This window comes from Sitodiplosis mosellana, unplaced genomic scaffold (genome assembly GCF_009176505.1).
Source record: "Sitodiplosis mosellana isolate CC-2019 unplaced genomic scaffold, AAFC_SMos_1.0 Smas_scaffold_22, whole genome shotgun sequence".
Taxonomy (NCBI): Eukaryota; Metazoa; Arthropoda; class Insecta; order Diptera; family Cecidomyiidae; genus Sitodiplosis; species Sitodiplosis mosellana.
In genome coordinates, this window is record NW_022595264.1 from 371,569 (window position 1) to 385,813 (window position 14,245).

The 14,245-nt window shown below is 37.2% G+C and overlaps 2 protein-coding genes across 4 annotated transcripts; one reads left to right on the forward strand and one right to left on the reverse strand.

Annotated features, from left to right (window-relative positions):
- The first annotated feature begins 1,082 nt into the window (after window positions 1-1,082).
- Window positions 1,083-11,645, forward strand: LOC129568741 (glycogen phosphorylase-like). Its single transcript, XM_055446988.1, is given in 7 exon segments — window positions 1,083-1,388; window positions 1,391-1,462; window positions 1,574-2,102; window positions 2,270-2,668; window positions 10,505-10,895; window positions 10,979-11,137; window positions 11,210-11,645. Coding segments are annotated over 5 exon segments (1,314 nt in total). The 5' UTR covers window positions 1,083-1,169; the 3' UTR covers window positions 10,600-10,895; window positions 10,979-11,137; window positions 11,210-11,645.
- LOC129568742 (lanC-like protein 3 homolog) lies at window positions 11,426-13,603 on the reverse strand. 3 transcript variants are annotated; one of them, XM_055446991.1, is made up of 3 exons: window positions 13,339-13,603; window positions 12,649-13,269; window positions 11,426-11,935 (listed from the first exon to the last, which is right to left on the reverse strand). In XM_055446991.1, the coding sequence occupies exons 1-3, from the start codon at window positions 13,499-13,501 to the stop codon at window positions 11,475-11,477; spliced, it is 1,245 nt and encodes a 414-aa protein (XP_055302966.1). In that variant the 5' UTR covers window positions 13,502-13,603; the 3' UTR covers window positions 11,426-11,474. The 3 variants fall into 3 exon arrangements, with proteins under 3 accessions (XP_055302966.1, XP_055302965.1, XP_055302967.1); XM_055446990.1 differs by having other exon boundaries at window positions 11,426-12,578; window positions 13,339-13,600; XM_055446992.1 differs by lacking the exon at window positions 11,426-11,935 and adding an exon at window positions 11,958-12,578 and having other exon boundaries at window positions 13,356-13,471.
- Window positions 13,604-14,245: the final 642 nt, after the last annotated feature.

The following is a 14,245-nucleotide window of genomic DNA, read 5'->3' on the forward strand; positions in this document are numbered from 1 at the left end:
AAGGAAACTTAACATACTACACTGCCCATATGGACATTCATATAGCAATGTTCGTTGCGCAAGCTACATGAAACGAATGCCAACAGCCATCGAATATCCTTTTTGGTTCCCCCTCTTGAAAGAATTTTTCGCACACCCAACACTTCCAAACTCGCAAGGTAGGTAGAATCTCTTCAAGCGAACCCATTTTTCGATCAAGCTGAAATGATATTTCGAACATTTTTCAACAAAAAAATCAATTGACGTTTCAATAACAGTAAAACTAAAAAACTTGAACCAGAGTGGCGCAGAATTACTTCTGGTTCAACTTTAGAGCGTAAATCATCAATTATGATCAATTTGATTCAAAAGGTTTTGCAGCGTCACATAGAAATTCTGTTTAACTTTTCCCATTTGGAAAATTTGAAAGAGATTTGAATTACTTGAAAAATGTCACATTTTCACTACTGAGTCTCAATCATAATATTTAATTTTTGCTAGCTAAAATTGTATCCGGCAATTATTCTGAATTACGGTGTATACACATACATATAATATTACCTTTTATTACTTTACACAGTAGAGTAATGAAGAGCAATGGACAAAATTTTAATCTAAAAATCCCGAGCGATCAGCAACGGCGAAAATAACGATGAATCAAAAGTGATGCCAAATCCATTCAACAACAGAAAAAATAAAAAAAACAACGTTTTTCGTTCGAGATTTAATGAAAACAATTAAATGTTTCGACTATGCACTGATTTTTCGGCACTAAAGTGTCAGCAATTTTGGTTTTTTCCTCTGTCTCATTCGTAAGGTGGTTGTGTGATAGATTTGGTAGACAAGTACGTAGTTCACCGTCAAACGCAATTGCACCAACAACCACACTGCTTTGAGATAACGGTTTTGCCAAGAGACAATAGGCTGGTGAAGTGAGTGTTGATGTGAAACCAAATTGCACAAAGCGACGCGCATCAGTCGGTGTTTTGTCGTTGTCGTATGCATTCCTAAATTTCTATATTTTGTATCATTTTCTGTTCCACTTGGATTTTAAATCAAATTCTTTCCTTTTTTTAGTCAATTTGCATTGTAGTTATTGTTGGTTTAGATTTTCAATTTCGAACACCATTTCAAAACATCCGATTTTGTTCAACTTTTCGCACATTCTTTTCGGTTGGTGATTTACTGAAATGTCTAGCAAAATGGGTAATGGTTCGGTAAAAGCAACCAAAGACGACAACGATAATGTCTTCAAAAATGAAAAACAGAAGCAAATCAGTGTCCGTGGTATTGCGCAGCTGGAAAATGTGAACGAGATCAAGGCTGGTTTCAATCGTCATTTGCATTATACGCTAATAAAAGATCGAAATATTGCAACCACACATGACTTTTATATGGAAGTGAAGAATATGCGACTGTTAAGGATCACATCGTTTCGAGCTGGATTCGCACACAGCAATTGAGCTATCAACGTGACCCAAAGGTAAGTAAGCGAACAACATTCCAAAACGACCAAAGCCGATTTGTAGTATTGCAAAAAAAAATTTCGGTGTGTTTTTTTGTCTAATTTTTCGATTCAAAAATTGGATTGCAGCGTGTGTACTATTTGTCAATGGAATATAATATGGGACGTTTTTTGCAAAACAATATGATTAACATTGGCATAGAAGATGCGTGTGATGAGGCTATGTATCAATTGGGCTTGGACATCGAAGAGCTGGAGGCAGTGGAGGGTGAATTGCATTTCAGCAATGGCAGCATGGGACGTTTGTCGGCTTGTTTTTTGGATTCGATGGCATCGCTTGGCATTCCATCGTATGGTTACGGTATTCGGTACAATGCAGGAGCGTTTACACAACGAATTATCGATGGTGAACAACACGAAGACGTTGACGATTGGCTTCGCTTAGGCAATCCATGGGAACGTGCTCGACCGGAATATTTGTTTCCCGTTCACTTTTACGGACGTCTCGCCAATACTCCCATCGGTCGCGAATGGGTCGACACACAAGTTGTTTACGCTGTTCCACACGATTTTCCCATCCCAGGATACATGAACAATGTGGTCAATACATTGCGACTGTGGAGCGCTAAAAGCACCGAAGGATTCAAGCTGAAACTATGTAAGTTTGGATTTTATTTACAAACATTGAATTGGTTCAATTTAAAAAAAAAAAATTGGTTGCATATTGTAACGAAAAATTTACAAAATCAGATGAAAGTTCTGAAACCACTGAATATTCATGTTAAATACTAACTGATTATTACCATTCGTTCCAAAATACCGCAGTCAAAAACGGCGATTACATTCAAGCGATTTTCGATCGATGCCTTGCGGAAAATATAACGCGTGTCATGTATCCAACGGCCGCCAATGCCACTGAAAATCAAGAAATCCGATTGAAACAAGAATATTTCTTGTGTTCAGTGTCGCTGCAAGATATTATCGCTCGATACAAGAGCTCAAAGGTGGCACAAACCGATACGGGTCGCACAGATTACAATAACTTCGCCGAGAAGAATATAATCCAATTGAACAACACATATTCTGCATGGGTGATTCCGGAATTAATGCGACATCTGATTGATGTCGAGCACTACAGTTGGACGTCAGCATGGAAAATCGTTCGACAGTCATGTGCATTCACCAGTAATAACATTCTGTCCGAAACGCTGGAAAAATGTAGTGGTCAGAATATAATTGTATTTACTTGAAAAAATTTATATACCCGAAAAAATGACAACTCTTGACCACACATAATTTTCTCCTGAATCAGGGAGAGGGTATTAAATTGAAGGATTCGAGGTGGGCTAAGTTTTAAGCAAAAAAAACGGCCACTTGACCAACTGCGATATTTCAATTTTTATAATTTGAACCCATATTTGAGAGTGTGAATGGGCTCGAATGGGTGGTCGTACAAGAGTTTTTTGTAGCCCCATCGATTATCTATCCAACCATGTAAATAGTTTTGAAAGTATAGAAGTAAAGTAATGAGTAATATATTACTATTTCCTATTACTATTACATGCTATTACACATTATTAGGGTGCGGTCACATAGGAAACATTTTACTGGAAACATGGAAACAAATTTTCGCAAATGTATGGAAAAAAGATGCTGGAAACAAACACTTTTTTTTTCCATACATTTGCAAAAATTTGTTTCCATGTTTCCAGTAAAATGTTTCCTAGTGTGACTGCACCCTTATCATTACACTAACAACAACATCATTTGCAAAATGAAATTCGTCCAAAACCTGCTGACACGGAGTGAACGCGCTCACTTAACAAACGCACTTGTTCATCTTGCCGGTTTGACAGCTAATGTCAAATCGACTTCTGTTTCAGTGTACTTTTCTGTTCGAACGCAAGCGTTCTCTCAGTATGGTCCGTAAAATTAAAAAAACAATTCTGCCACGAACCAGTTTCTATTTTGAATCTAAAATTTTGTGTTTTTTAATTATGGAAACACCAAAATATCATATAAAACCGTAATTTTCTCTCATACAACTCAATTGAAAATGGAAGAAAAACATTTTTTTTTTAAATACGGGTTTAATCTACCTAAAGAAAGCAATTTTTTTGTCTTGTGTGCCAGCGGCATATTTGCACAATTTTATTTGACAGAATCGAAACAATTTTATTTATTTAAAATTTAAATAATTATCATTATTTCACCACACAACACAATGACGACTATGTTTGACACTGCATTGAATACACTCATCAATGTAGTTGCCATCAAAATGTGTGGCGTTGTTGGTTTGACGTTTAATGGTCGAGACTATCGCGGTGCTATTACAGTAATGGCTATTACATTTATCCTATTACTTTTGTACAATAAAACGAATTACATTGGTAATCCCGAACTTTTCCGTACCGTTGGCCTTCGTTGTCCGTAGGTACTTTTGGTTATTTTTTGTGAATTTTCTTGAAATAAAGGCAGTGAAAATATAATAATGAAAATAAAGTGAAAAATCGGTCACTTTAACTAAAACTTCAACAATTTTGTATGAGAGGTACCCGTAAACCGATTCTTATTGGCCTTAAACTTTCTGAGGGTTCATTTTTTGGAGAAAAAATAAGATTCTGAAAGTTTCATGTTGATCGCATTTGCAGAAGTTTGGTTTTTGGCCCTTAATTTTTTTCCAAAAAAATGTCGACAAAAATTGAGGACAAAAAATCAAACTTCTGCAAACGATCAACATGAAACTTTCAGAATCTTATTTTTTCTCCAAAAAATGAAACCACAGAAAGTTTGAAGCCAATCAGAATCGATTAACGGGTACCTCCCATACAAAATTGTCAAAAAATCGGTAATTTTAGTCGAAATTTCAAAAAATTTGTATGGGAGGTACCCGTGAATAGATTCCGATTGATTTCAAACTTTCAGAATCTTATTTTTCTTCCGAAAAATGAAATCCCAGAAAGTTTGAAGCCAATCGAAGTCGATTTACGGGTACCTCCCATACAAAAGTGTAAATTTTTTGAGGTTTTTCTTAGGGCAACTACCCCAGGATCAAATCGAAAATGGCTCATCTTCGAATTAAACTAATGTTTTTCGGATACAAAACTTTTGGCATTTCCAGATTTTGATTATCTCAATTATTTTTTGAGTTATCGTGTTTACAAACAGCTACGACGACGACAACGACGACGACGGCACACTAACGGAAAAGTGTCTCAAAAAGTGGTTTTCTACGCGTTTCATGAGTTTTTATGATGATCTAAACCAATTTTGCGAAAAAAGTTTTCGGGACCAATTCCTATACTTTCCCTTGACACGTTGTGTACGGAAAAGTAAAAAACCTATTACTGTAATAGGAAAAGTAATACTCACTCAGAAAGGAATTAGTACGATTCACATATACCAATGGTGATCTGTCAAATTGCCATCATTACTATTGGCGAGAGTGGCGATTTTGTATGTATTGTATCTGCTCTGCTGTGCGATATTATTTTCATTATTTTTTATTTTCATTAAACACCGCCAAGCTCTGGCTGAATATAATGTGGGTTTTGATTGAGGTTTGGCAGGAAAAGAGTGCAAGACTGTTACATATTTAAAATAATAAACAATTTGTAGCAATAGGTTTCGATAACTATCAGTTCTCGCCTCGTTAAAAACCATGCTCTTTTCGTAAATTATGCGGTAATCACAATAGTAGGAACATGAAAACGAAAACAGTCATGCAACCAAGATGGAAATGCCTGATATTAGTCTATGCAAACGGTCCAAGATAACCTTTGGTAAACGTTTCCAAGGGACAAAGGCTATGTGAAGCGTTTAATTACGCGTTAATTTGAGACTCTAGGACAGCAAAAGTCGTCGCTCAATTTATACCGGTAGATAAATTGACGAGAAGTTTTACGTCTGTAAAGGCAGATCCATGTCGATTGCAGAGTGCATTGAGTTGACATGGACTATGATTTGAAACGTAACTAGAGCATTTGATGCTATTTGATAAATAATTCAAATTTGATTTCAATGATAAGAATATTAAGTCGCCAACTCATGGATGGCTTTAACAAAGAACAAAATGAATTTACAATAAATAAGTGTAAACATCACAGAAAGGTATCATCATTTCAATACATATGGAAGGAATGTACGGAAAATAATTCGTCAGAATTTTAGTATTGATTTTTGCTGCGTGATTTGTGTGGGCTCATGTTTGTTGCAATCAGCGGCATCCCAAAGAAAATGGCACACGGACAATCTGTGTTGTCCTTGACGGGTTCGTCCGTTTGAGATCATGGGTCGGGTTTAACGGCAACATGAAAATCGTAATTCCATAATTAGTGTGGGTAGTATCTACGTGTTCTCGTAGAGAACATATACAAATAAATGAGGTTACCTGGATGAAAAATTGACGAGGCGGCCAGGTAGTCATTTGAGTTTGCAAAGCGATCCAAAAGTGGTGTCCGCCATTTTGCGAACCGATGATGCAAAATTCGTCTTCGAGGTAGCTCTTGTGAACAATTGTGGCACCATGTTCGCCATTTTGCACATTTGAGGAATTGGAGCCTCGCGCACCAACTTCATGTGCTTGTCATTGACCTTGAATTGCTCACTGTGTCTCAACGAACGGCCATTATGGAATGAGACTTGGTCACTAACTGTTGGACAGTTAGCGTTACCGTTGATGATGTCGTAGAAAAATGTCAATGACGCGTTGACACGTCGACGGCGAAGACTAATCATGTTCAAGTCTGACAATCGCTGCTCATACGGTGTGATTGAATATTGGTTATGCACGGATGGGTATTCACGACGAGCGTACATAGTGAATTGGCGTTGCACGGATTCAATTTTGTCGCTGTGGATCTTGTGGAATGGAAGCCATACCATGGCGCAGTAGTCGAGGTGGGATTGAACCAATGCAAAATACAGCGACTTTAGTGTGGTAACGTCGGTGATATCATGGCAGAAGCGTTTGACAAAGCCAAGTGCAGCCGTTGCCTTCGAAGTGACCATGTCGATGTGTTTGGCAAAAGATAGCTTTCTGTCAATTAGAACACCCAAGTCCTTGTGTTCAGTCACTTTGTCGAAGGTATAGTCGCCATAGGTGTAGTTTGTATCCAAATGCTGACGTTTCTTGTAGATAGATAGTACTGCACATTTTTTGAGGTTAAGGTGCAGCCGATTCACGTCACACCAATGTTTAAGTTTGTCGATGGCTTGTTGCAATATCTCCGAATCTTGCTGAGATTTGATGATTTTGGCAATTTTGATATCGTCAGCAAACAATAATATCATGATGTCTGGGGGCATTTGATCCACGATGTCGTTGATGAACAGCAGGAACAGTGTTGGTCCGAGGTGGCTCCCCTGTGGGACACCCGACGACGCTGTAAAGTCGACCGACTCACTTGCTCCATGTTTGACAAATTGGGTACGATTTTCCAGGTACGACTTAAGCCATGCCAGCATGTTTTGAGGTAGATTGAATGTTTCCAACTTCTGGATCAATATGCTGTGATCAACTCGATCAAAGGCTTTCGTAAAGTCCGTATACAGGACATCAACTTGAGCTCCAGTGTTTAAGCCACTCTGGGCGTAGTACACAAACTCGGTTAGGTTTGATGCTGTAGATCGTCCTTTCATAAAGCCATGTTGGTTAGGCGAGATGCGATCACGAACAATTTCAAGCAAATTTACGTTGACGAGATGCTCGAAGAATTTAGCGATCGTTGGTAGTTTTGCTATGCACCTGTAGTTTTCAATGTCCGATCTGGCGCCCTTTTTGAATATGGGTGATACACTCGATCGTTTCCATTCGTCGGGAAAAATGCCAGATGAAAGCGACTCATTGAAGATCTTGGTCAACGGACTAGCAAGCGTCTGAGCACACTCCTTTAAAATCAAAGGATGAATACCGTCAGGTCCAACACCTTTCTTGGTGTTGACCTTCGTCATTTCAGTCATGACAAAATCGAGGTCAAGCTGGAAACAAGAGGTGTTCTCAGACTGAGGTGACGGTTGATTATTTGGCGTCGTTGATGTGGAGTAATTGCTCCCAAAGAAGTCCGCAAATAAATTTGCTTGCTCTGATTCGCTGGATGTCTTGGTGTCACAGAATCGCATGTTTTTTGGAATGTTATCAGTGCTCTTCTTAGAGTTAACATATTGCCAAAACGAAGAAGGATCACTTTTCAAGTTTGATTTCATTTTGTCGACGTACTGATTGTATAGTTCAGTGTTTTTTGCACTGAATTCCTCGTGCAATTTTTCAAATGGCTCCTTATCATTGGTCAGCTTCCAGTAATCCCAGGCTTTTTTCCTTAAGTTCTTGAGGTGTCGAAGTTCTTTGTTTTTCCATGGACATTTTTGGTTGTTCTTGCGGACATACGTTGGAACCGTACACTGAATAGCTTCCGCTAGCACGTCATGAAGGGATGACACCTTCTCCGCAAGTGATTTGTTTGCGAATAAGTCATCGAAATTGACGGCAGCAAAATATTCGTTCATGCGCTGAAAATCAGCCCGTTTGAAGTTGAAATGCGTATTATTCTGGTTTTCGGAACCACTGTTATTCGGATGCCATTCAAATTCAATCAGCAGAGGAGGGTGGTAATGGTCGATTTTATCCGTCAGTGACAGTTTAGTGGCATCGGAAATTGATGTGTTGGCATGGTCGTTTGTGAAAAATAGGTCCAACAGTTTGAAGTTCCGATTTCTTATTGAATTGATTTGCTGGAGGCCCAGGCCCATCAGGCCGGTAATGAAATCAGCAGCACATTGGGAGTGGAAATTAGAGGGAACAAGCACATTGCTATCCTCATCGTCATTTAACCACTCAACGTTTGTCAGATTAAAGTCACCAACAACTATCACAACGTCATCGGCATTTGTCGTGAGTGATTCAATGGCTGAACGATTACTATGTAACAAAGTGGTATTGGTTGTAATATGACCATACTACTACCGATACATTTTTGTGACATAGTAATATCGCACAGCAGAGCAGATACAATACATACAAAATCGCCACTCTCGCCAATAGTAATGATGGTAATTTGACAGATCACCATTGGTATATGTGAATCGTATTAATTCCGTTCTGAGTGAGTAGTAATAGGTGTGGGTGTACCTACATAACCACACTCAAAAATGGCCCCAAAAACCCATACCCATAGTTTTAGGAAAGTAATAGATATTACTATTACTTGTGTAATAGGATTTACCTATTACTATTACTTTTCCTATTACAGTAATAGTAATAGGTTTTTTTTTACAAAAGTAATAGTAATAGTAATAAGTAATAATAGGCATTACAATTTTTTACTTCTATATTTGAAAGTTTGTACCACACTTTTCACTTTTTATTTTGATAATTCCGTGTAGAATCAATAAGGTGTTTACACAATTTTATTTGATACAGAAAAGAATCCCCGGAAATTTTAGGTGTTCGCCGTAAAATTTGACATTTATATATAAATTTCTATAGACATTTTACCGGCAACACTTGAATTTTCCGGGCGATGACATAATTTCAAATACTCCAACAGAAATTAGCGCCATCTGTCATTTCAAGCGGTAGAATATATATAGTATTTGATAAAATATTCGAAAATATGTCATCGCCCGGGAAATTGAAGTGTTGCCGGTAAAATGTCTATAGAAATTTATATATAAATGTCAAATTTTACGGCGAACACTTAAAATTTCCGGGGATTCTTTTCTGTGTGAAAAAATGTCAAAAAAGTGCTATAGTCAATTTTTCGCAAAATATGGACCATCCTAATTTTTCATCAAGTGGGGAAGGTCACCCAAATTTTTTTGGCTTTGCGAGTTTCTGGTCATGCCATGTTTATACACCAATTTGGAGCGAAATCGAAGAGGTCACTTGCGATTTTGTTCGGTTTCGTGTGGAATCGTCGTGCAGTTATGGAGAAAATAATACCACTCGTTCTAATTTATAAATGCGTTTTAAATACAGTCGAGATTCATTTCAATTTCAAGTCGTTTATTTCAATTTAATGCTTTCCAAAGTACAATATTGCCTTATATTAGCGAATTTTTTGTGAAATTATTATTTTGAAAAGAAGAGATTTAATTATTTAATGAGTGTAAATTTATTTCGATCCACTGGCGGTTCGCATTCAATACATCGTCTGGAACATCAGTCGTACAATAAATACTATCAATTATAATATTTACGCGACCTCTAGCTAGTGCCAAAATTGAATTATAACTGTCTGAATCTAATTTAAAGTAAGCCCCCTCAGAAAGATGGTTTAACTTCATGTGAATTGCGAGGCGCGACAAATTATTGCCATATTCCAGGGCTTGCTTTATTGACCGACCACTAATGTCTGTGCACCTGGACACGGTCAAATCTTTCAAACTGGGTATTTGTTCAGCAATTGCGATAAACAATTGTTCAGAAACATGTCCAAGCGATAGCTTTTTAAGTGTCTTTAACTCCAATACACTATGCAATGTTTCAGTATTGTTGCCTGACCAGCTAATCAATTCAAAATCATCAATTGGAATATTATTTTTAAGGATAGTATCAACCAGAACATGTGTTGACAATACCTCACCAAATGAAATACTTAGGGATCTTAATTTTTGCAATCCGCTTATATGAAGTATATTTTTCTCAAGGTTTATTCTATCAACTCTAGAAGAAGTAAGTTTTATGACCAATTTTTCAAGGTTTGGCACACGACTTCCGATATTGCATAGAACTGATGATGTCAGAACTTCGAAACTACGCAGTTCCAATGTTTTCAATTGAGGGTTCAACTTTAGGAAATCAACCAACATAGGTCTTTTTATATTACTATACATAACTATCTCTTCCAAATGCGGAAATGTTTGCTTCATCCAATCATTCAATGGTCGTTTCTTATCATATTCAAATACGCAGCCATATAACGTCAATTTTTTGAGTTTTGAGCAATTTTTAATGTTCCACACTCTCGATTTCACTAGTTCCAATTCTTCCAATGCTAAAAATGGTTCTAATTTGTTGAAATCGACGTGGTGACAAATAACGATTTTCAATTTTTTCAGTACTCTGCCACAGAAATGTGCAGTCATTGCGAAAATTTCCTCATAAGAAATATCTGGTTGCTGTACAGGACCTTGAAATATTACCGAGTCAATGAAGTTAGCAAAAATACCCAGAAAACGATGCACATATTCATATGGTATAAAAAAAGTATTTTCGAGTTCGATTCTATAGTCGGGACACATGGGAGCTATACCGATTCTCTTATATTTCGATCGAAAACATTCCTTTGCATTGGCCTGGAACCGAGTGCATGTTTCAGCTGCGTATAAAAAGTCTTGTGGATACGTTATTCGACGCAAAATTGATTGAATACAATCATCGTTCAATATGTTTAGGATGTGTTTTGGTGAATCTTGTGATGGGGCTGTATCCATATTTTATTTTATACAGGTTTGAACCTAAAATAATTCGAAAAACTATTAATAACTACTGGATAAAAAATTGAACATTCACACTTACCGTTGAATTTTCAGAAATAACCAAAAAAATTTATCAAATACAACGTTGTATTGTTCCAAGTGAAGAGATCAAACTGGTGATTTGAACTAGATCAATAGGCTGAGAACTATCAAGGATAATTGCTGCTGTCAATGTTGATGTATACACTGAAGAACGAGAAGGAACTGAATGATGTACTGGTTTGAAATATTACTTTACTAATGGGCTTTCAGATAAGGTTTGAATGTTTCCTTTTGAACACATAGGCTAAAGTACAAAGGTCATTTGGTGGTTCTGTTGTACGTCGTTATTCTAGACTTTCTTCTAGTCTATACAATCACAGCAGGTAAAATGCATGCTAAGAATCGATTCTTGTATGGCAACAACAAAGAAGTAATAGAGTGAACTTTGAAAAAGTTGCAAACTATTGTTCTAAAACATAAGAAACAAACAAATGGGAGAATCAAATGAAACGAACTAAATTAACTTTCTAAATCATTCACCATAATCGAAAATCATATTTTATTTCATTCAAATGTTCATAAATGGAAAACTGGCTTGATCAATATGAATTAAGTCAACGAGGAAACAAACTGCACCAGCTGTGCCTTCGTATAGGCTATATGGTCGATCTGGAACGTTTGCTTCGCGAATGAATCGAGATTGGCTTAAAAACTCAGCAAATTTAATGGCACGGTACAGGTAACGTACATCATGAGTTACTTTGAAAAGCATCAAGAATGCATAGCCATTTCCAGTAATGCCATGACAAATTCCAGGCCCTTTTCTCAGCAATCCTTTTTCCCAGATCAAATCTGCCGCCTTCTGGCATGCATCCAAATACTTTTGATCGTTGAAAATTTGATATGCTCGCAGGAAAAAGTAGATAGCGCCAGTTGCACCATGACACCAGTGAACCAATCGCTTTTCAGTGTTTCGCTTCTTTTCACTGCCTAACGCTACGGGAAAGTTACCGTCTCTTTCTTGTAAAGCTGAAAAAGTGAAAAATAACATTGAGTCATTAATAGAAGCTATTGACTTTATTTGTTTCATGGTAGTTTTTATTGATTCTTTGAGAAAAATATTCGACTTTATTCTATGAGTTATTATCAGATAAATGAGTATCAAAATAGTATTGAGTGATAATTGAATTAGAATTCCCAAATCAAACTTAGAACACATCCATAAAAGGGAAAGCGGCTGTTTCGGTGTGAAGAAGATCGATAAGATAGCAAACTGTTCCGGCTAATCCTTCGTACAAACTCCATGGGCAATCCGGCCTTCTGGCGTATTGAAGAAATTCTGGTCGCATCAGAAAGTTTGCAAACTGAACGGCTCGATAGAGATATTTTGGATTTTTGGTAAGTCGATACATGACTAGAGAGACATAACCATTTCCAGCTACACCATGACATGTACCAGGGCCTTTGAATAGCAAACCCTTATGCCAAACCAAATCGGCAGCTCGCTGACATGCCACCAAATATTTCTCTTCCTTGAATACTATGTACGCTTTTATGAGAAGATAAATAGCTCCTGGTGCTCCATGGCACCAATGCACAAGATTATTGACGCCGTTGCCGTATGTAGCATTTTCCATGTCACAAGGGAAATTTCCCTCTCTGTCTTGCAGTGCTAGTAATTTAAAACATACGATGAAGAAGCTATGCTAAAATTGACCAGACAACTAGGTAGTCAAACTCACCCAAAAATGCATCGATGGTATTTCTAACATCTGCTTCGTAGTCTTTTGGAATTGGGATTGCGTAATTTGGATCTGTGCTGAACCAAGGTGATTCCAAAAGCATATGCATGATCCCACTTAGACCATGTGCAGCGCCCAAGTATTCCGTTGAATGGTATTGATACATCAGTGGGAAAGAACATCGCTTCGCTTTGGAATACTGTCGTCCGCTTTGCACAATTGACTCACACAGTTCAATGATTGCCTCACCAGAGAATGGCTTTGGTCGTAGTGTTTTGTTCAACCAATACATTCCGCTGAGGTATCCGCCACGTCCGACGAGCAACTCATCACTGCCATATCTACTGAAGTTAACCGGTTTGCATGCCTCGAATCCTTGTTCGAAATTATTCAAATCTTGTTGCAAAGTGTCGGCTTTTTGCATGAGATCAGATATGGCAGCCGAAACGGCGTAGATTCCAGCGTTGCCACATAGAAACGCACATCGCTCATCTCTTGAACGTGAGTATTGCTTTGCATTGCGTTTGGCACGGCGTATGTAAAGTTGCGCATTTTCCCGAGCCGATGTTTCTTGAACCAGTTCATTGGTTTGGCATAAACGCAGGAACATGAATGCAATACCTAGCAGAAAAAAATTAAATAAATAGCTGTTGAAAGTTGAAAAATAAACGCAAATCAGCAATATAGAACCTGCATCGCCAACATACAAATCTCCGCGTGAGTCTCCGCTTTGAGTATTTTCCACGATTTGTTGCACGTACGTTTTTATCAAATTACGCACATAATTCTCATCCACTTCAACATGCTGTCCTTTGTAGTCTTCATAAGGATTATTAAAATATCGTTGTTCCATTGTGATGGCATTAAATCCAAAGAAACGCAATAAAATCCTCTGTTATGTTGACAATCGGCAAAATATATACAAAAAAAGTTTGCTCCAAAATGACAACGATTGCTTCTTCTATGACATATCTAGAACATCAATGAAGTACTAGAATGTGTTTTAGGCGGTATTACTTTTTTTGAAAGGACAACATGCTAATGCTGCAAATGATATGGTTCCTAATGATTTTTTTTTTTATTTTCATCGGTTACAGATAGTTTTTTTGTTGTGATTATTGATGCCAATAAGGAATTTCTTTTTGAAAAATGAAAAAAAAAAATCGTTCACATTCCATTCGGAGTGACTTGTCTTATTTTACATTCATTTGTGGCTATTCGCGAGCTAAATTATAATCTGTTCTTCACAAGATAGATTTTTTTTTAGAAATGTTTTTCATCAGTACACCAAACGCGGATTTTGCATTGGAACGATGAATTAAGACATATACTATCGATCTAAAGTTGTGTAAAAAAAAGAAAATTTTACAAAGTAAACTGCAGGTAAACAATAGGGCAAATTAGGAAGACACAATTCTAATCTGTACACTTCTTCATTGAAAATCTATTTCTTCAGAAAATAAATAATTCCATCGCCGAATCGTCATTTTCACAAGTAATAAAGCATGTGGAATGGACACTGTACGGATCGAAATGAACTCCACAATTTGAGCTTCATTACTTGCCCTTCGTCAGAAAAAAATCTCTCATGACCATT

Bases quoted from the DNA above. Each gene is read 5' to 3' on its own strand.
- LOC129568742 (XM_055446990.1), bottom strand. From the start codon at position 13,501: ATGGAACAACGATATTTTAATAATCCTTATGAAGACTACAAAGGACAG. The intron at 13,270-13,338 runs GTTCTATATTGC...TTTTTCTGCTAG, and splicing joins TTTGTATGTTGGCGATGCAG to GTATTGCATTCATGTTCCTG. The intron at 12,579-12,648 runs GTGAGTTTGACT...TTAAATTACTAG, and splicing joins TACCATCGATGCATTTTTGG to CACTGCAAGACAGAGAGGGA.